General features: G+C 43.8%; 1 protein-coding gene across 2 annotated transcripts; it reads left to right on the top strand.

Annotated features, from left to right (window-relative positions):
• Nucleotides 1–1,403: 1,403 nt before the first annotated feature.
• On the top strand, nucleotides 1,404–20,362 carry DGAT2L6 (diacylglycerol O-acyltransferase 2 like 6). Of its 2 annotated transcripts, XM_046673245.1 has the most exons (7): nucleotides 1,404–1,619; nucleotides 13,447–13,557; nucleotides 14,082–14,152; nucleotides 14,518–14,722; nucleotides 16,144–16,318; nucleotides 18,999–19,210; nucleotides 19,652–20,362. In XM_046673245.1, exons 1-7 carry the CDS (start codon nucleotides 1,535–1,537, stop codon nucleotides 19,804–19,806), a joined length of 1,014 nt encoding a protein of 337 aa, XP_046529201.1. In that variant the 5' UTR covers nucleotides 1,404–1,534; the 3' UTR covers nucleotides 19,807–20,362. The 2 variants fall into 2 exon arrangements, with proteins under 2 accessions (XP_046529201.1, XP_046529202.1); XM_046673246.1 differs by lacking the exon at nucleotides 13,447–13,557 and having other exon boundaries at nucleotides 1,405–1,619.
• The last annotated feature ends 1,018 nt before the right edge of the window (nucleotides 20,363–21,380 follow it).

The following is a 21,380-nucleotide window of genomic DNA, read 5'->3' as shown; positions in this document are numbered from 1 at the left end:
GGACACATCACAAATTCAAGAGTGTAAACATTTTTGTGATTTGTTTCTGTTTAACGTCTGTCTCCTCCACTAGACTGGAAGCTCAGTGAAGGCAGGAGTCATGTCCATTTTCTTCACCACCTCAGCGCCTACAAGAGTGCCTGACTCAACAGCACTCAATAGATAGAGAAAAAATGAATCCAGAGGTCTGGGACCTGGGGACAATTTTTCTTTTCTTTTTTAAATTTTTTTAAAATTATTTATTCATTTATTTATTTTTTGAGGAAGATTAGCCCTGAGCTAACATTCACTGCCAATCCTCCTCTTTTTGCTGAGGAAGACTGGCCCTGAGCTAACATCCATGCCCATCTTCCTCTACTTTATACGTGGAACGCCTACCACAGCATGGCTTTTGCCAAGCGGTGCCCTGTCTGCGCCCAGGATCCGAACCGGCGAACCCCAGGCTGCCGAGAAGCAGAACGTGGGCACTTAACCACTGCGCCACCGGGCCGGCCCCAATGGGGACAATTTTTAACTTTGCAAAGGCTGGTGTGCAGAAGCAAGCCTTTTAGCCTGAAACATAGTAGAAGTTCAGTAGATATTAATTGAACTAAATGAATAATAATAATAGGAAACACACAGTGCCTACTGTGTGCCAGGCCCTGTGCTAAGCACTTTACAGTCACGCACTCATTTAATCCTCAGAACAACCCTATGAAGTAGGTACTATTATTATCCCGATTTTACAGATGGGAAACCGAGGCACAGATGTTCGCCAACCTGTAAGTGGCAGAGCTGAGAGCTGAACTCTGGCTGTCTGGCTCTAAAGTCCACGCCCTTAACCACTACACTGCCTTCCAACAACGAATGCTCCGACTGAAATCTAAAGAGAGCAATTTCTGTCACGGGAAGGACATGGTGGAGCTAGGACTAGAACCCAGGTCTGCTGTCTAAGGAATGCTTCTCCCAGCCTACCATAGGTATCTGGCTGCTGATACAGAGCCCCTGGGAACGGCAGTACGAGGAGGGATCTGAGAAGTCTAGATATCAGTGCAGAAAAAGGCCTTAGTCAACTAGGTGGCTCTCAGCAGAAGACAGGGAGAGCCAAAGAGCAGCCACTAGGGCAGAAACAAGTGTGGTTGGCAGGTGCCATTTCTTAAGCAAGGAAAGGTAGCAGGTTGCTTTTCAGAGGTCCTGTCTGAGGCCTAAGCCATTCTCCTTTCCTACATTAATTTATCAGGGACCCCCTCCTCCACATACACACACAGCTAAAACCAACCCAAGGCCATTTCTGCTTCATTGCAATTGAACACGTGAAAAAGGGATACATATTAAGGAGATTAGGTAGATGATCTGAAACCTTGTGTGTGTAGGAAGTTGGGGTGGGGCAGAGAATGGAGAAGACTGGAAGAAAGGTTAGGTCAAGCCTAAAACCTCCAGCAGCTAAACTGACTCAATGATAAGCAGTTAGAACAAAGCACCTGCAATCAGCTCAGCTTTAGAGGTGTTGGCCTTCTGTTTGGGCTACTCGCCACAACAGAACAGCACCATAGCCATGGCCTTTCTCTCCCGACTGGATCTTCAAGAGACCCTCCAAACCCTCTCTGTTTTACAGTGGATCCCAGTCTACGTGTTTTTAGGTGAGTGAACCCAGGGACCGAAGAGCACATGGGAATGGGCCAAAAAAGAGGCCAGGAATCCCCAGATGAGGAGGGCTCCGAAGAGATCCTTTGGTTATTCTCCTCCCTCTAGGAAGGATTGTGCCTCACCACCCAGAGAGATGGCTACTGTTGAGTGCACTGGATCTCTCTCCTCCCAGCTGAGGGCTCTGAAGGCCAGGAGTGAGGCTGTGGTTGTTCTGGTTTAAAGATCACCCAGCCTTCTCAAGACTGCCGTCTCTGGACTAGCCGAAAAGAGTCATATTCAGGGACAGGGGCAGAGGTGGTGGTAACTTGCAGAAATGGTGTTACTAAGTAAGCGTAGGGTGATTTTCCAATATAAGATTATGGTGAGAGAATTCTGGAAAATCTGAGGGCTGCCTGAGTGACTCACTAGACAGAATTTTGAGAAAAGGTCAGTTGTGCAGTGGACTCAGGTCATGGCAATCATCAGTGCTGAGCAAATGGGCTGAGGGCTGCAAGCTTTTCCCAGCCAGAAACCAGGACTTTGTAGGCAGCGATTACAGGGGCAAACTGGACGGGGAGAAGTGTCATCCTAAAGGATGGGACAGGTGGGAGGCAGCTGATTCCAGTCTCTGGGAGGCTACATGACTCCTTAGAGCAGAGGTTCTTAACCAGGGGCCTATGGATGTAGAACACATGGAGGGGAGAGACAACTTTGAATTTGTATGGAAAAAGTTACCTCCTATTTTCACTAACCTCAAATTGAAATGATGAATGTGCCAACAAACCACAAAAGTGTTAGCAGTACCTGTGTCTTTGTCAGTAATAGACATCACAGAGATTTACATTTCATATGCCAGCTGTTGCAAGCATCTCGAAATTTCATGTATGCACATGACTAGTACTTCAAAATCCCAATAGTTATTGGAGCCATTGTTAGGTCTGGTTATTTAAGGCATACATCAAGAAGCTCATGTTACTATATCATATTTTTTGTAATGTTTTTATAACTTTTAATATAAGGAGTTTCCTTTGTAAGTCTGTGTATTTTATTTTGTGCATTTAAAAATATTATTCAGAGAAGGGGTCCATAAGCTTCACCAGACTTCCAAAGGGGTCCATGGTCCCCAAAAGATGAAGACTATTGAGCCTTATTGAAATCAAATCATGCCAAGCTCTGAGTCCATCAATGGCTTGGCTCTAGCTACGTTAACACAAGGAAGCAATTTTTCTGTAAACTTGTTTCTAGTCCCTCATATTTTCTTTTTGTTTTCCTTTGCATTTATCTTAATTTCCTCAAAAAGACCCCTCTGACAAGTTCCAGCGCTTAGCTAGGCAAGTGAAGGGCACAGGAAAGTCTTAAGAGACTTGGTATCGAGGTGGCAGCCACCATTTCAAGTCCGGATCCCAGAAAGAGTGGGCAAAGATGGGGCAGAGAGAGCAGAGAAAAGAGGGCAGGAGAGGCCAAGCGGTGTGAGCTGATCCTTTCAGGCATGGGGTCTGTCCCAGCCCAGAAAACCTCTGTATGGCATTTGAATGCAAGTGCTCGGTTGTTCTGGCTCTTCTAGGGGGCTCTCCTCAATAAAATGTTATTATTTTTCTCCCAGAAAATGATTTTTTCTTTAGTATTTTTTCCTCTCTTCCTTTTCCCCTCTCAAAAGACACTGTCTCTGCACAGGGATAGGGCAGAGGGAGTATCCAACACTGAATATGTAAGGGTCCGAGAGTGAGAGCATTAGCCTCCTTGTAATGCCCGCCCCCGTCCACCTGCCCTGCCAATCTCACCAGCTTTCAGTCATCCTGGAAAAGCTGGAAGATGGACAAACGATGGCACCTGTGTACCTTAAGTGAAAACACTAATAATAAATGTCAATGTTTTCCTTCACCTGCATTTTTAAAAGTTTTTAAAAATTGTGGTAAAATAGACGTAACATAAAATCAACCATTTTAACCATTTTTAGGTGTACAGTTATGTGGCATTAAGTTCATTCACAGTGTTGTTCAACCATCACCACCACCCATCTCTAAAACTCTTTTCATCTTGTAAAACTGAAACTCTGTACCCATTAAACACTAACTCCCCGTTCCTCCTCCTCCAGCCCCTGGCAACCACCCTTCTACTTTCTGTCTCTGAATTTGACTCCTCTGGGTACTTCCTGTAAGTGCAATTGTATAGTATCTGTCCTTTTGTGACTGGCTTATTTCACGTAGCATAATGTCTTCAAAGTTCATCCATGTTGTGTCACGTGACAGGACTTCCTTCCTTTTAAAGGCTGAATACCATTCCACTGTATGTATACATCACAGTTTGTTTATCCATTCATCCATTGATGGACACTCGGGTTGCTTCTACCTCTTGGCTATTGTGAATATGCTGCTATGAACATGGGTATTCAATTATCTCTTTGAGAGCCTGCTTTCAGCTCTTTTGGGTATATACCCAGAAGTGAGACTGCTGGATCATACGGTAATTCCATTTTAAAATGTTTTGAGGAACTGCCATACCGTTTTTCATAGCAGCTGCACCACTTTACATTCCCACCAACAGCATGCAAGAGTTCCAATTTCTCCACATCCTCACCAACACTTCTTTATTTTCTGGGGTTTTTTATAGTAGTCATCCTAATATCTCATTTTGGTTTTGATTTGCATTTCCGTAATGATTAGTGGCATTGAGCATCTTTTCATATCCTTGCTGGCCATTTGTCTTGACTTCTTTTAGATTGCTTATCTTTATCATTCCATTTGTCTTCCTCTACTAGCTTAGGTGTTATACATCCTGTTTCTATTTTTTTAGTGATTATGCTAGAAATTACAACGTGAAGCCTGGGTCTTTGGAATTACCAAGGTAGCAATAGCATCTAACAGTGTGTGATGCCCACAGAGGTGTAAGACATTCAAATCTGTTCAACAGTTATAGAGCAAATACTAATGATAAGAGCTTGGCTGTCCCTGCTGAGACTGCAACAATGTGTCAAGTATGGGCTCCTTGCTATCTAGTAACAAAGATAAACCAATCATTTGTTCCACCATTGTACACATTTCATGTGTCACTCCTGGACATGCACACAAGTCACCACAATGTAAGGCAGACTGTGGTAAGTGGAAGAAAGAGCCACAATGAAGTGATATTAGGGTTTCAGAGAAAGAAAATATTACATCAAGTTGAGGACATCAGGGAAGGCAGAAAAGGGAAGCAGTGTGTCAGTGAAGAGGGCATGGGTTCTGGAGTTCATCAAACTTGGTTAACAATAAGCTATGTGACTTTGGACAAGTACTGTAACCCCTCTAAGCCTCAGTATCCTCATCCTCTCAGCCTAGTCCACAGTAAATGCTCCCTCCAAAAAACTATCTTTCCTTCCTTCCTCCTTTTTTCCTTCCCTTCCTCCCTCCCTTCCTTCCTAATTCCCTTCTTTCTTCTCTTTCTCACCCTTTTTCCTTCATCCCTTCTGTCCTGCTCAGAGCCTCCGTCAGTGCTTCTCCTCCTTCCCAAATGATGTTCAGAATCATGGCTGATTACTGAGCATTACTGGAAGTGATGGGGGAAGAAACATGGAAAGGGAGGAGAAAAAAGGCAGAGGGACAAGGAGGGAAGTGAGAAGAGAGGAATGAAAAGACAGTTTGGGGGAGATATGGAATACAAATATTCATGACCCTGAGAATTAGGCAAAGGCCTTGACAGCCTCTCTGAGGGCTAGCTCCCATTTAAAGGCTGGCACTCCATCTGTCTCTTCTTTCCTGGGCTTGTATCACCATCTACCTAAACTGTTGCAATATCCTCTTTCCTGGCCCTCTGCCTTCTGCTCTCCACTCTCTCCAATCTGTTCCACTGCCTACTCCAAGAAGAGTCTTTCAAAAGCAAATCTTTGATTACAGCCTTCTGCTCAAAAATAGTTGGTGGTTTCCCACGGCCTACTCGATGAAGTACAAATATGTTAGCCTGGGCATTCAAGGCCCTCCTCCACTCTCTGGCTCTAACCCTTTACCAACTCATCCTCCTACTCTTCCCCTATATGAGGCTTGTATTCCAGGCAATCTATTCACAGAACAAACACGAAGGGTACTCTCCCACTCCTTCACCTCTGCTCTGACTATTCCCTCCACTGGAAAGTTGCCCTGATCCCTCTTCCTGGGCTATCCACAGACAACCCCTCCATTGAGATATTGCTCAAGTTATACTTTCTCTGCAACATTTTCCAGACAACTCAAGACTACATCACCTCCGAAAGTCCAAAGCACTTTGTAAAAATAGTTGGGTAGGGGCTGGCCCCGTGGCCGAGTGGTTAAGCTCGTGCGCTCTGCTGTAGGCAGCCCAGTGTTTCATTGGTTCAAATCCTGGGCACGAACGTGGCACTGCTCATCAAACCATGCTGGGGCAGTGTCCCACATGCCACAACTAGAAGGACCCACAACAAAGAATATACAACTATGTACCGGGGGGCTTTGGGGAGAAAAAGGAAAAAATAAAAATCTTTAAAAAAAATTGTTGGGTAGCAGTCCTTATATCCTTTGTCACTTCTACCCACTAAGCTCCGTGAGAAACAGGAGCCATGTCTTGTCATTATTATATTTCTCACGAGACCAGGCTTGACACTTAATTGAAAATTCTTCCAGATTTCTTCTTCCTCACTAGAGACCTTTAAGTCCACCTCTGGTTCTTTTTCTCTCTCTCCTGGGCATCCTTTTCTTGTGGGCCTGCCTTCTTTCTCTGGTTTCTGATACTACAAAAAATAGAACATAATCTTGGGGGTCAGACAGACCAGGTTCACCACTTACTTGCTACATGACTTTGTGCAAGTAAGTCACTATTATTTTCTATGTGATCTTGAGCAAGTAAGTCATTCACCTTCCTTCATTGTAGAAACAAAGCATAGTACCTGCTTCTCAAGACCATTCCAAAGATCAAAGAGATGAAACAATCTTCAATAGATGTTCCTTTTCTTTCTTTCTCTTATAGAAATTGACATTACTTGGAGCCCAACCACCCCACCTCATAAGACACTGCCAACCTTGCCATTTGATCAACAGAGGATTGACAACCTCTTCTGAGACAGGCACTCTACACGCTGATTTCATTGCACCCTCAGGAAGAATAATGAGCAACAAGGTCCTAGAAAATTAGGCAAATAGAGACTTTGACATAGTCTCAGCATTCTCATAGGCTGCTTTAAGGCATCATTCACTACTTCCTTTCCTTCAGCCCCTATATCCAATCAACTGCCAAACCCTGAAAATTCTGCCTCCATAGTATCTTGCAAATTGGTTTGAGAAATAGTAGCCTATTTCAGGTTCCCATTGCCTCTCATCTAAATCACTGCAGCTCTTAGCTGATCTCCTTTCCGACAGTTTCTCCTGTTCCCACAGTTATTCCAAGTTAGCTTACTGATACGCAGATATGATCATGCTACTCCTCTGCTTAATAACCTTCACTGGCTTCCCATTCCATTCACGGTCAGGCCTAATCTCCCCAGCTTCCTTCCCAGCTTCCTCTCCTATTCTGCGGCCCCCATGCTCCCTGTACTTTTTCAGGTTATGATGTTACTCATGGGCCTTGGACTCTTCCATCTTGAGGCCTTTTTCAAGCTCTTCCTTGTGCATGGAAGGCCCTTCCTCCACTATCCATCTGTCGAAATCCTGCTCTTCCTCCAAAATGCAGCTTAAATCTTACCTTCTGAAAGAAGCTTTTCTAGCTTTCCCAGTAGTAAGGATGGTCTTCTCCTGGGTTCCCATAAAATGACATTTGAACTCTGACTATATAGTTTTCACCCTCTGGGATGTCTCCATTATTTATGGTATCAGTCTTCCCCACTAGACTATGAGTTTCTGGAGAGCAAGAACTTTATTTTTTACGTGTATTAATATGACTTAACACACGGAAAGTGCTTAAAATAGCTCTTGGCACATAGTAAAGTTTCAACAAATGCCACTACTTTTTTTCCCAAAGTTTGGAGTGAAGGTACATGACCTCTCTGAGCCTCAGTTTCTTCATGTGTAAAATGGGGATGGTGGGGTTATTTCTTAGGCTTGTGAGAGGATTAAATGAGATAATGCACATTGAGTGCTGAACAGAGTGTTAATAATAAATACTTGAAACATGGTATCCATGACCAGACTTACATTATTTTCATCATTCCCATATTTACTCTCTTCACCCTTCTCCTTTCAGTCCTCAATCCTATCCCCATGGCTTTTAGCACAGAGACTTCACATGAAGTGTGCACAATGTTTGTTGAATTATTAAATTACCTTTTACTCTCACAGGCTCTTGTATTTATAGTTTATTTAGATCCAGTCACAAAGCCACAGAAACTCATCTTTGACAAACCAGCCATGTTCTTGGATTTCTGAAGGCTTTGAGCCAACTCATTAGGATGCTGGGTTTTTGCTTTACACTGAAAATAACTGGTTGCCTATAGCCTTACATGCACATGCACACCCTGGAACCTCAGAAGGTTTTTCCTTTTTTGAAATAAGAGCATTGATGGCTGCTCTTCCTATCAGCTTTTACCTGCCATTTGGAGAATTTTGAAATCAAACTTCTGCCTGTGCTACAATTTAAGGTAACAAATATTTATCATGAATCATTTCCCTCTGCTTGGCACTGTGCTAAAGGCTGTTTTCAAAAAGCTTACTGCCTAATAGGGACAGGGCCAGATATGTGACATATTAACTACACAAGCAGCAGAATGAAACAGGGCCAAATAGAAGCATAAGTAATGCGCTGTAGGTGTCTGGAAGAAGGAAGCTTAATTCTGACCAGAGAATCAGCAAAGATATCATCAAGGAGGTATTATTTGAGCTAAGCCTCGAAGGCTAAGAAAATTTTGATAGGCAGAAAGTTGGGGAGAGGGTAGTCAGAATGAGCCAACAGCATCACCAAAGGCATAGACATGTGAAATTTCTTGGTGGATTGAGGGAATGGGGAATAGACTAAGGTGGTTGGGCCACTGTTACCCATACTTCAGCCATTTGCATCCCACTTTCTGGTTCTTTCCACATCTGAGAACCACCTATGTTATTATTACTTAACATTTTGTCCAAATTGACTCATTTCTATAATCTAAATTAATGTATTTTAACAGGAAGCTTTATATCACTACTGTGAATTCACTTTTATTTACTACACATTAAAATAACTTTCCATACATACACCACCTCAGATCATCTAGTGTCCCTACAGTGGTATAGAGGCCACAATCTGAGAAATACTAGGCTAGAGCATCAGGGGCATGAGTGCAGGTACTGAGAGCTGAGGCTGGGAAGATGTGTGGGGCTAGTCCATGGAGGGTCTTAAATGCCAGGCTAACAAGTTCAGACTTTATTCTGTCAGCAGTGGGAAAATATTGAGGCAATATTGAGGAGGCAAACAATGTTATGATTGTACTTTAAAAAAATATCTAGCAAGGGGCCGGCCTGGTGGCGCAGCGGTTGAGTTTGCGCGCCCTGGTTTGGCGGCCCAGGGTTCGCCAGTTCGGATCCTGGGTGCAGACCTACATACCACTTGTCAAGCCATGCTGTGGCAGGCATCCCACATATAAAGTAGAGGAAGATGGGCACGGATGTTAGCTCAGGGCTAGTCTTCCTCAGCAAAAAGAGGAGGATTGGTGGAGGATGTTAGCTCAGGGCTAATATTCCTCAAAAAAAGAGAAATATCTAGCAGTAGCATGGGAAATGGACTGGAGGGGAAGAGACCAGTAGGCAAAGAGTGACAAAAGACTGCAGTCCTGACCAGAGGAGATCAAGTCCCGAACCATTGAAGTAGCAATGGGGACAGAGGCAGGAGGATGAATGGGAGAGATTTTTTTGGAAAGGGTGAGAAGTCAAAGATAGCTCCAAAATATTGAAAATATTAAAAAACCTTCCAAAACAAAAATCTGCAGGCCCAGATGGTTTCCACAGCAAATTCTACCGAACATTTTAAAGAAGATATATAACAGATTCTACACAATCTTTTCAGGAAAATAGAAGAGGAAAGAACACTTGCCAACTCATTTATGAGGCCAGACCCTGATACCAAAACCAAAGACAGTACAAAAAATAAAACTATAGGCCAATAAATATCCTTCATGAATATAAATGCAAAAATCCTCAACAAAATACTAGTAAGCAAAATCCAAATCCAGCAATATATTACAAAGAATAATACCACTGCCAAGTGGGCTTTATCCCAGGAATGCAAGTATAAATATTTGAAAAATCAATCAATGTAAACTAAGGAAGAAAAAACACATAATCATATCAATTAACGTAGGAAAAGCATTTGCAAACTTCATCTTCAGTCATGATAAAACCTCTCAAAACTAGGGCTAGAAGGAAACTTGCTCAACTTGATAAAGAGCATTTGCAAGAAATCTGCAGCTAACATCACACTTTGTGGCGAAGACTGAAAGCTTTCTCCCTAAGATTGGGAGCAAAGCAAAGCACAAAGATTGTACTCTCACCATTTGTATTCAACATCATACTAAAAGCCCTAGCAAGTGCAATAAGGCAAGAAGAAAAAAAGAAAGAAATGCATACAGATTGAAAAATAAGAAATAAAACTGTCCTAATTCACAGCTGACATGATTGTATAGAAAATCCCAAGGAATTTTTTTTAAAAAAACCCTCCAAGAACTAACAAATGAGGTTAGCAAAGTCACATGATACAAGATTACACATAAATATCAACCACATTTCTCTATACTAGCAGAGAACAATTGAAAACAAAAATTTAAAAAACAATACCATTTAAATACCTCCAAAAAGTGAAATATTTATGAATAGATTTAACAAAACCTGTACCGCATCTGAAGGCTGAAAACCATAAAATGCTAATGAATAAAATCAAATACCTAAATAGTCAGAGATATACTATGTTCATGGATTGAAAGACCCAAAATAGTAAATATGTCAGTTCTCCCCAAATTGATCTATAAACATAATGCAATTCAAATAAAAATTCCAGCAGGGTATGTCAGATAATAGTTTTGCATAAATATTAAATTTCCCAAATTTGATAATAGCATTGTGGATATTATAAAGAAAGTACACACAGATATTTAGGGGCAAAGGGTTGTGATCTCTGTAATGTAGTAGGCTCAGATACAAACATACATGTATATACTTATAATTAGAGGTAAATCAAATGTAAAATGTTAACAATGGGTAGATCTAGGTGAAGGTTATATGAGTTTTTATTAAAATATTCTTGCAAATTTTCTGTTGATCTAAAGTTTTTTCAAAATAAAAAGGTTAATTTATTAACCTTTGTAGACATAGGCATAGACAAGCTGATTCTAAAATTTATATAGAAAAACAAAGGAACTATAATAGCTAAAACAACTTAGAAAAAGAATAAAGTTGAAGGAATACACTATCTAATTTTAAGACAGTATAAACCTACAGTAATCAAGACAGCGATGCATTGGTGAAGGGACAGACACATCGATCAATAGAACAGAATAGAGAGTCTAGAAATAGACCCACATAAAAATGGCCAATTGATTTTTGACAAAGATGCAAAAGCAATTCAGTGGAGGAAGGATAGTCTTTTCAACAAATCATGTTGGAACAATTGGATATCCACACGTAGTAAATGAACCTTAACCAAAACCTCACATCTTATTAAAAAATATCTCAAAATGGATTACACATCTAAATGTAAAACACAAAACTGTAAAATTTTAGAAGAAAACCTTCATGGCCTGAGGTTAAATAAAGATCTCTTTGATTTGACATCAAAAGCACAATCTGTAAAAGAAAAAAAATTGACAAGTTGGACTTCATCAAAATTAAAGGCTTTTGTTCTGAGAAAGACCCTGTTAGGAGGATGAAAAGATAAACAGAGACTGGGAGAAAATGTTTGCAAATCACATGTCTGACCAAGAACTAGTATCCAGAATGTATAAAGAACTCTTAAAACTCAACAGTAAGAAAACAAACAACCCAATTGAAAAATGGACCAAAGATTTGAACAGACACTTTACCAAAGAGGATATACAGAAGGCAGATAAGTTCATGAAAAGCCATTAAGCATCACTAGGTATTAGGGAAATGCAAATTAAAGTCATGATGAGGTACCATACTACACATGTATGAGAATGGCTTGGCCATCTTCAGTACAAATAGGAGCTACCTTACATGAATTTCCTCCTTGATAATCCACTCCAAGACTCCTCACAAGATGTTGGGAGCACCTCCTGGTGTCAAGCCTATAATATCTATGCGAGCGTCATATATGCATCCACACAAATGGTTGTTCTTCATTCTTACCTCAGATACCCTTGCTTTCTGTCACAGAATTCCTCATTACATGATCTTTAGCTCTTCCATGTTTGGCCTCTGTTTCTCCTCTCTTTAAATCCCATTTCTGTCACCGTGAGTGACACTGATGACATTCAAACAGGCTGGGTCTGGCAGGCTTGCCTTTAAAGGACACTTAGGGTCTCCTGAGGTGCCACACCTGCAATTCAAATAGATTCCACCAGAGAGGTGGTGTTTATGGAGGTATGGTTCTTGGTTAGAGTACCCCTAGGACAGGTGGATAACTGAAAGAGATCAGACGTGAGGCACACAATCAATCCATCCATGCTCTTAAAATAACGTCACATTGAAATAACATAAATGCTGACTAAGCACTAATCATCTAAGTTTACTATTATTAAAAAGAGAAAACATTTATGTATCTTTCAATCAATCTACAGATATTTGTTAAACACCTACTTTGTGCACAGCACTATTCTAAATACTGGGGATGCAAACGAAATGTATTTGAAGCAAGATATAAAAGAAATGATACACAGACTATTTTTAATTAATAATGACTTTTATTTAACTTTACCTGAGTTTTCTTCTGAAGCTTACTCAGCAAATTTAATCTTTTATGAGGGTCAGAAGTAGCAGGACTTTTATCCATGGCAGGCTTCCCATAGCATTCCTCCCACCACTACTTCTTATTTAATTAGCATGCTTACAACATGCTTATTCAGCCTATCGCTAAGGTTTCTTCTACTCCATAGCGTGACTTTTTAAAGAAATGCACATTCCGTCTTCTTCCTGTTATTTTCATTTGTGTCCAAAATGCGAGAGACAAACTTGTTGGTAGGTAACTCTTGAGTTTCTTCCCCTCCTCTGAAACTTTTGTCTACCATGATGTGGTTACCTGGTCAAAGAAGTCATCCCCTTAGCTGGGTCTTTTTTTATTGACAATATGTGTACTTAGCCCTTCTTTCTCATGAATGCAGATTTAAAAATGGAATTCGATTCCCACAGCTATAAGATGTATCATGTTTGCATTTCACCGCTTGCTGTGGCCCTTTGCTAACAGAGATCATTTTTTTCCCTTCTGAACTTTTGAGACATTTTGATTGGGACAAAATCCAACATAGTAAAGCAGTTTCTAATATGTGCTTTCCTCTCAGCATCAAACATCCTGCACACTGCAGGCAGCCCCTCTCTGCTGGAATGTGCTGACTTAGCAGTTCCACAAAGGAAGGAGGGTCAAGCTTTTACAAAGGACCTCCTGAGGTCCCAGAATGGGGATGTCAGCCACTGGCCCAAGGAGCTGTTCTTTTCCACTTGCCAAGCAGTGCCGTCCTTTGACCCTGGCTGGGGGCCTGCTCTGAGAACGTTATGGTTCTGCTGTTTCCTCAGTTAAGATCTCAGCCATCAAAGGGACCCAGATCCAGGGACTCAGAGATCAGCCTGGACCACAGCAGAGCTACTAAGTGAGGGGTTGGGGGAGAGAGAGAGAAGGGTCTCTCACCAGCATTGACTCTTCCTTTAGTATAGAGCAGAGATGGGGGTTACGAGAGGTCTATTAAACTTGAAGGGAACTGAAGGGCATGAACCCTTTGTGTCCCCTCAGGAGCTATTCCTATTCTCCTTATACCCTACTTTCTGGTGTTCACTAAGTTCTGGACCTTGTCTGTGCTCGCCTTAGCCTGGCTTGCCTATGATTGGAACACCCACAGTCAAGGTAAGAGACAGGGGGAGAGTGGTGGTTCATGTCTGTGCCAAGGATGGAACCACAGGGAGAGGGAGGTGGAGGGAAAGAGTGGGAGAGACAGAGGAAGAAGGGGTGGGGAGAGGAAAGAAGGGGAAAGAGAAAGGAAAGGGGGGAGGTGGAGAGAGGGAGAATAGTAAAGGGGGGTAGAGGGAAGGGGAAGGAGAGAGGAGAGCAAAGCTCAATAGGGAACAGAGGTCTCTGCCAGGCTGTCCAGGAAGAATGAAGAGGTTGAGATTTCTCGGCAGGTGCCTCCAGCTTCACACTGTTTCTCTTTCACCTTTCTGGCTGGCTCCAGAGGAGCAGGGGCTTCCTATGTCTTCTTGGGAGTTGGATTCAGGGACAGTGTCTACAGCTCTGTGCCCCCAAAATATAGAAGTGTGAGAAGGAGGCTCCTCCTGCGACCTGAGGACTGTAGGAAGAACCCTCTACGTCTGGGAGAGGTAGAGGGATTGGCAATAGCTTGCCTGCTCTTCTCTTCCCTTCTGTACCCACAGGTGGTAGGCGTTCAGCTTGGGTACGAAACTGGACCCTCTGGAAGTATTTCGGAAATTATTTCCCAATAAAGGTGACTACTCTTCCTCTGGGTACCCTTGGTCCCTGTTATTCAGACTCTCCCTCTCCACTCAGCTCCATGTTTTCAAAGGCTTTGGTGGCCAGCAGTGAAGGTAAAGGCCCAGAGGCCTAATGCAGAGTAGGGGCCCAAGATGGATGAGCATGTGGGAAGATGGATAGATAGCAGCCTTTCCTCATGGTGGCACATCCAGGTCTGAGCATCATAACCCCTGGCAATCCTATGACAATGATGACATCCCAATGAACAGGGATTTAGGCTCCCCATGGGAAACACAGTCTACTTGCTGGGATCTTAGTCCACACGTCATCTCCTTCCTTCTTCCTATCCACTGCTCTGACTCAGTCTCCCTCTAACAGCTGGTGAAGACTCAGGACCTCTCTCCCAAACACAACTATATCATTGCCAGCCACCCCCATGGCATTGTTTCTTATGGTGTCTTCATCAACTTTGCTACTGAGGCCACTGGCTTTGCTCGGATTTTCCCAGGCATCACTCCTTCTGTAGGGACCTTGGAAGGGATCTTCTGGATCCCAATTGTGCGAGAATATGTGATGTCAATGGGTGAGTATAAGAAATCATTCCATTCTCTGACTTACCTCAGGGCTCCAACCGCAATAAGCCCTGACAGTCGGTCCAATTCTCACTATCTGCTCGAAGAGGACTTAGTAGAAAATGAGTCCAGAGCACATTGGTCCAGTAACAGGAGTATGTGGCCAACTGTCAGGTTCCATCCAAGATCTGGAAGGCAGGGTTTGTTTGGTTAGGCAGCAGGATAAGTTATGTGCATTCATAAGTGTTGCCAGGAATCCTTTCAGAGGAGGAAGCAGAAGGTTGCAGTTCAGAATCAAAGCCAAAGTGGAAAGCAGAAGGCAAAAGCCAAATAGCAAACCCAAATGTGCAGAAAATCAGGCATGAATGGAACAGCTCAGGCGAACTTTGCCACTCTTTCTGGGATGTCAGTTGGCTTCTTTGGGCCATTTATATAGCAGTTCTCATCCTGGGGCATCTTAAAGACATTTTAAAGTCTCTCATACTAGTTGGTACCCTCCTGGCCCATGACCTTTATCTCCTGGGAGCCCCTTCAAACTTGCATAAGAGATCAAGGGATAAAGGATAAGCATCCATCAGAATCCAGGACAACTTCCCCACGCCAGGCTTCAAGGCAGGGTACTGTGACAAGTGTCCTTCTCTCTGGATAAATATCCATCCTTCCGGACACCAGAAAACAACTGAAGCCAAACATTAAAAGGTAAGATACATTCATCTGGAGGGGCCAGGTGGGACCACTAGAGTCCCAGAGGACAGTTCTGCTCCCCTCTGAGGTTGGCATGAACCTGGAGCAGCAGTCTCCCTCAATGACCGAGGCCTAGAAGCAATTTCTGCCATCCCAGGAGAGAACAGAAGGTAAGCACAGGGCAAAGATGGGAAGCAGAATTGAGGAAAGACTGTGCCTGTTGTTGAGCGACAGGGTGTCATCCTCAATCCATGGTTCATCCCCATTTCAGTTTGGCTCGGGTATGTTCCTGGGCCTGCCTGCTCTCCAGAAACCCCGGCCAACGGCTCCCCTTTGGCAGGTTGCTCTAGGGAGGAAGCAGGTTGGTGGTGGCTAGTCCTGGTCACCCCTGGGGGAGAGAACTCTGGAGAGTCTCCCGTGCTGTCAGCCTGGGAAGAGTGGAAGACAGCTGTGGTTCATGGGTAGAGAGGGAAGGGATGGGCTTAAATACTATCGAGCTAAGAAGTAGGCAGAGAAACTCAATGTAGCCCCACCTGTAGCAGCACAGACCCCAAGGCAAGCAGCTGACCCTAAGGATCAACCTCAGGCTGAGGCTAACCCAGGATGTGGAGGTCAAAGACAGAACGGTGGAAACAAAAATAGTCAGGAAACAGAAGAACTGTGTCCAGAAAGGACGAGCCCAAAAGAACTCCTTACTCCATCCTCAGGTACTAAGTTTGTTATGCCACTTGACTCTCTTGTTTCACAGGTGTGTGCCCAGTGAGTGAGTCAGCCTTGAAGTATTTGCTGACCCAGAAAGGCTCAGGCAATGCCGTGGTTGTTGTGGTGGGTGGAGCTGCTGAAGCCCTCTTGTGCCAGCCAGGAGTCTCCACCCTTGTCCTTAAACAGCGTAAAGGTTTTGTGAAGTTGGCGCTGACGACAGGGTGGGTCCCTAGTTCCTGGTGCCCTATTGTCAGGGTGCCATAGGTCCTATGTAGCACCTCTCCAGAATGGTGCCCTCCCTTGGAAACCTGTTGGGGGGCTCCCTCTTCATTCTGATTGCTTCTCTCTACTCCCTCACACTGTGCCTTAAGGGTGTTTAGACCTCCAGACACATTTCTTTCTTTCTTTCTTTCTTTCTTTTGGAAAATTGGCCCTGAGCCAACGTCTGTTGCGAATCTTCCTCTTTTTTTCTCACGAAAGCCCCCTAGTACACAGTTGTATATCCTAGTTGTAGGTTCTTCTAGCTGCTCTATGTGGGACACCACCTCAGCATGACTTGATGAGCAGTGCTAGGTCCGTGCTCAGGATCCGAACCGGTGAACCCTGGGCCACCAAAGTGGAGCATGTGAGCTTCACCACTCAGCCATGGGGCTGGCCCCTCCAGACACATTTCGATGTGCACTTTTTCTGACTTGAAATTGAAGAAAGAACAGTAGAAGAAGACCTTTACGTTCTACACATTACCTAGTAGGCTGGGAGTCTGGGGAAGTAGGGGACTTCACTTTATATCAACCCATTAACTGAGATGCCCAGAGAACCTACCCAGGGCAAGGAAGGCACTGGACTTGATGCTGTGAGGATTGTAAAAATGAATAAGACACGGTTACTGCCCCCAAAGAGCATACAATCTGGTTTGAGAAATAGAATGCATTCATTCAGCAGTTACTGAACACCCACTGTGTATCAGGCATAGTACTAGGCATTGAGGATACAAAAATAAATAAGACCAGGTCCTTGCCTTTAAAGAACTCATAGTTCAGGGGCCCGCCCCACGGCCGAGTGGTGAAGTTCGTGCGCCCCTCTTCAGCGGCCCGGGGCTTCACAAGTTCAGATCCTGGACGCAGACCCAGCACTGCTCATCAGGCCATGCTGAGGCGGCATCCCACATAGCAGAACCAGAAGGACCTACAATTACAATATACAGCTATGTACTGGGGGGCTTTGGGAGAAGAAGAAAAAAAAGAAAAAGAGGACTGGCAACAGATGTTAGCTCAAGTGCCAATCTTTAAAAAAAAAAGAACTCATAGTTCAATGAGGAAGACAGACATGAGTCTATTCTCAACTGTAGCCAGGATGATCCTGTTAAACGTGAGTCAGGTCTTGTCACTACTCCAAATGCTCTAATGGCTCCCATTTCACTCCAAGCGAAAGCCAAAGTCTGTACAAGAGCCTGCAAGACCCTTAATAATCTGGTCCTTCACCACCTCTCTGACCTCATCACCCACTGCTCTCCCCCTTGCTCACTCCATTAGAGCTACACTGGCCTGCTTGCTGTCCTTCAAACATGCCACACACTCCTGCCCTAGGGCCTTTGCTCTAGCTGTCCCCTCTGCCTGAAACACTATTCCTCCAAATAACTGCTTGGCTCATTCCTCCACCTCCTCCAGGTCTTTGCTCAGATGTCTCTTCTCAACAAAGTCTGTCCAGATCATCCTGCTCTATTTTTTCCCATTGCATTTATCACCTTCTAACATATCATCAATTTTATTTGTTTGTGTATCTGGCTTTTTGTTTGTTATTATTGTTTATTGTCTGTCTTCCTTCAATAAAAGGTAAGCTCCATGAGGACAGAGATTTTTTTAATCCATTTGTTCATTGATATATTCCCAGGGCTTAAAACAGTACTGGCACATAGAAAGAACTCAATAAATATTTGTTGAATGAATGACATGCTATAATAGAGATATGTACAAAATGCTATGAGAGCACCAATTGACAGAAAGACTTTCACCTAAAGTAGAGGTTTCATAGGTGGGTGACATCTGACTTGCAAATTGAAATATTAGTAGGAGTTGCCAGTCAGACCAAAAGGGAGAAAGAACTCAGGGGACCTACAACGTATCAGGCACTATGCCAGGTCTTAGAGATTCAAAGATGAATGACACGGTTCCCACCTTTGATCAGCTTGACAGACAACTAGGGAGTCAATCAGATAAGGAGATGACAGTAATACAGAGTTAGGATAGTGTTAGTGTAGGAAAAAGATAAGCACTAGATGAAGGGTGCCTAATCCACATTGTAGGGGAGGGAGTTGGAGGTGATCAAAGAAAGTTTCTTCAAGAGGATGAAATTGGAGTTGAGTATTGAAGGGCAAAATAGAATTAGCCACGTGAAGACAGAGGGAAGGCATTTTCAGGAGAGGGAGCAGAGTGTACAAAGACCTATAGACAAGAGAGAAGTTGGCACACTTAGTATGGCTAAGCAGATCGCAAGGAAGGGGTGGGGAGAGGGGAAACTAGCCAGGTAGCCAGGGCTAGAGCTCAAAGGCCATTCTAAGCAGTGTGGCGCAAAGTGAGGAACTCTGGAAGGATTTTAAAGAGAGGAGTGATGTGCCCAGGTATGCAGTTTAGGAAGATCACTCTTGATGTTGGGTGCAATGAAGGCAGTTAGATTGCCTAAGATTTGCTTCTTCACGTCACAGGACAAGGTGCAGCAGCTTCCCTGCAAAGGGTTCACTTGGGAGGGTGGGGCATAGCAAAAATGAAACCCAAGGCTGGAGACGTTTGGGTGCTTGGGTTCTTGTCCTATAATGGAGAGATTGTAGAGGTTTCCCACCTTAGAGAGGGTTTCGCTGGGTGGAGCTGCCTGGGAGAACTCACACTTCCCCTTCTCTCTTTGCAGAGCATACCTTGTCCCTTCCTATTCCTTTGGAGAGAATGAGGTTTACAATCAAGAGACCTTCCCTGAGGGCACGTGGATAAGGTTCTTCCAAAAAACCTTCCAGGACACGTTTAAAAAAATCCTGGGACTAAATTTCTGTACTTTCCATGGCCGGGGCCTCACTCGAGGATCCTGGGGTTTCCTGCCTTTCAATCGGCCCATTACCACTGTTGGTGAGATTTCCAGTATCTCTGGACCACCCTGGTCCTTGATTCCCCATACCCAGGTCATCCATCAAGTCCCAGGGGACCTGACACACAGCTGGGATGAGCGATAGGAATTCCAGTGGGTGTGATTGAGGGCAGGGTGTGGCGGACAGCTAAACAGATAAGAGCTGTGGCCATTCACAGGTGGGACAGAGTTCAGCAGCTGCCATGAGAGCATCATTATTCACATACATTCCTTCAACACTCTCCTGAGCTTGCTCTCATTCTCTTGAGCATGCATGAGATTAGGTATTTGGAGAATACGAGACTGGATGGGGCTGGAGCAGAGGGAAAGAACAAAGGAAGGGGAGGGGACCCAGATACTAAGTTTCAGTGCGTGGCTCCCTCTGAGGAATGGTTCATTTGAGTTGGGTAGCTCTAATGCTTGTCTCTTCTCCTTCCCCATAGTTGGGGAGCCCCTGCCAATCCCCAGGATTAAGAAGCCAAACAAGAAGACAGTGGACAAGTACCACGCACTCTACATCAGTGCCCTGCGCAAGCTGTTTGAGCAGCACAAAGTTCACTATGGCCTCCCTGAGACCCAGGAACTGACAATCATATAACATGAGCTAGATTCCCCCATTACTAAACCCCCAAAGCACTGAGGGATCCAAATAGGGCCACATGGGTGGAAGAATTTGGGGAGAGGAGAAGATCTCAGGGATGAGAGAGAAGGCCAACCAAGCCAAAAAGTACTTAACAAATCAGGTTTAGGGGAAGGAACCAGAGGGACAAGAGAAGATTGGGCAACAACCCAGTTCGGCAAGCAGAATCTTGTGAGTCCACAGATATTTTTTGCCTCCTGATCCCGGTCAACTCTCTGATCAGAGGAATGAGAAGCCAAAGAACACCGTGCCCCATCCTCCCAAGCCTTAGTGACACCCTCACTATTTAGGTTTAGGCTTGCAAGACTTCTTGCGAACAGGGATGGTTTATTTCCTTCTGGGCCCTTTCCTTACAATTTGGGCACCACTACACGATAAAGCAGGCACCCGAACTGTGGTTTTCTGATCCAAGCAGACAGGATTCCCTCAGTTGTAACACAGTTGTACACTGGCAAAAACTTTTGCACACAGTCATGCTGTTTCTTATGTAAAAATAAAGCTCCAGATGTATAAAACAAAATATGACTATTTCCTAACTACTCTGTGGTTCCCTACTGGGCTTCCCTCAAACTGGCCAGAAAGCTGGTCTGTGGAGAGCCATTTTCCTCTTCTTCATCCACCCTTTATACTGCCCCTGACAGAAAAGGTGGAGGAGTGGAACCAGAACTGCCATACAGAGCAGGAGACAGGAGCAGTACCATGGGAAGTGGCACAGGTACCCACTGAGCAGCCCATCTCTCCTGATCTCACGTCACCACTATGGGTCAGAAGGAAGAGAGCCATGAGACTGTGCACCAGCTGTGAGTCTACACCTACCATGTACCAGGGACTATGCCATCGTTTTCACAACGTCTGTCTCTTAATGCTAATACCAGCTGGGTGAGATTGTCATCATTTCCATTTTACAGTAGCTAAAACTCATAGAGGTTAAATGACTTGTCCGAAGCCACATGGCTTCAGGATAGAACTAGCATTCAAACCCAGGTCTTACTAATTCCAATCCAGAGCTCTTTCTAACACACCAACCACCACGCTTCCCATTCCTCATTTCCCAGAGACCTATTAACCAGCTTCATTTTCCTAAATGTGGTCCCATGGCCCCCCACTTAAATTAGTTCCTAAGTGTGGACAAAAATGACTTGGATTCTACTCAGAGTGGTCCCAGATTAGGCCTCAGGGAAAATAATTTATTAATTTTGAAAAACTGTTCATATCAATTGAATGGATTGAAAGTCCAGAAACAAATCCATACGTATCCGGTCAATTGATTTTTGCCAAGGGCGCCAAGACAATTCAGTGGGAGAAAGAATAGTCTTTTCAGTAAATGATGCAGGGACACTGGATATTCACATGGAAAAGGGCAAAATTGGAACCCCACCTCATACCATACACAAACATTAACTCAAAAATGGATCAAAGACCTAAAGTGAGAACTAAAACTATAAAACTCTTAGCAGAAAACTAGAGAAAAGTTTGCCAGCCTTGGATTTGGCAACGGTTTCTTAGATATGACACCAAAAGAACCAAAAAAC

Source organism: Equus quagga, chromosome 10, assembly GCF_021613505.1.
Source record: "Equus quagga isolate Etosha38 chromosome 10, UCLA_HA_Equagga_1.0, whole genome shotgun sequence".
Taxonomy (NCBI): Eukaryota; Metazoa; Chordata; class Mammalia; order Perissodactyla; family Equidae; genus Equus; species Equus quagga.
Note: the sequence above shows the minus strand (reverse complement) of the source record. Positions and strands in the feature narration are given on the sequence as shown.

Coding starts and splice junctions, on each gene's coding strand:
- DGAT2L6 (XM_046673245.1), top strand. CDS start 1,535: ATGGCCTTTCTCTCCCGACTGGATCTTCAAGAGACCCTCCAAACCCTC. Junction 1,620..13,446: donor CCCAGTCTACGTGTTTTTAG/GTGAGTGAACCC, acceptor GTGTCCCCTCAG/GAGCTATTCCTATTCTCCTT. Junction 16,319..18,998: donor AAGTTGGCGCTGACGACAGG/GTGGGTCCCTAG, acceptor CTCTCTTTGCAG/AGCATACCTTGTCCCTTCCT.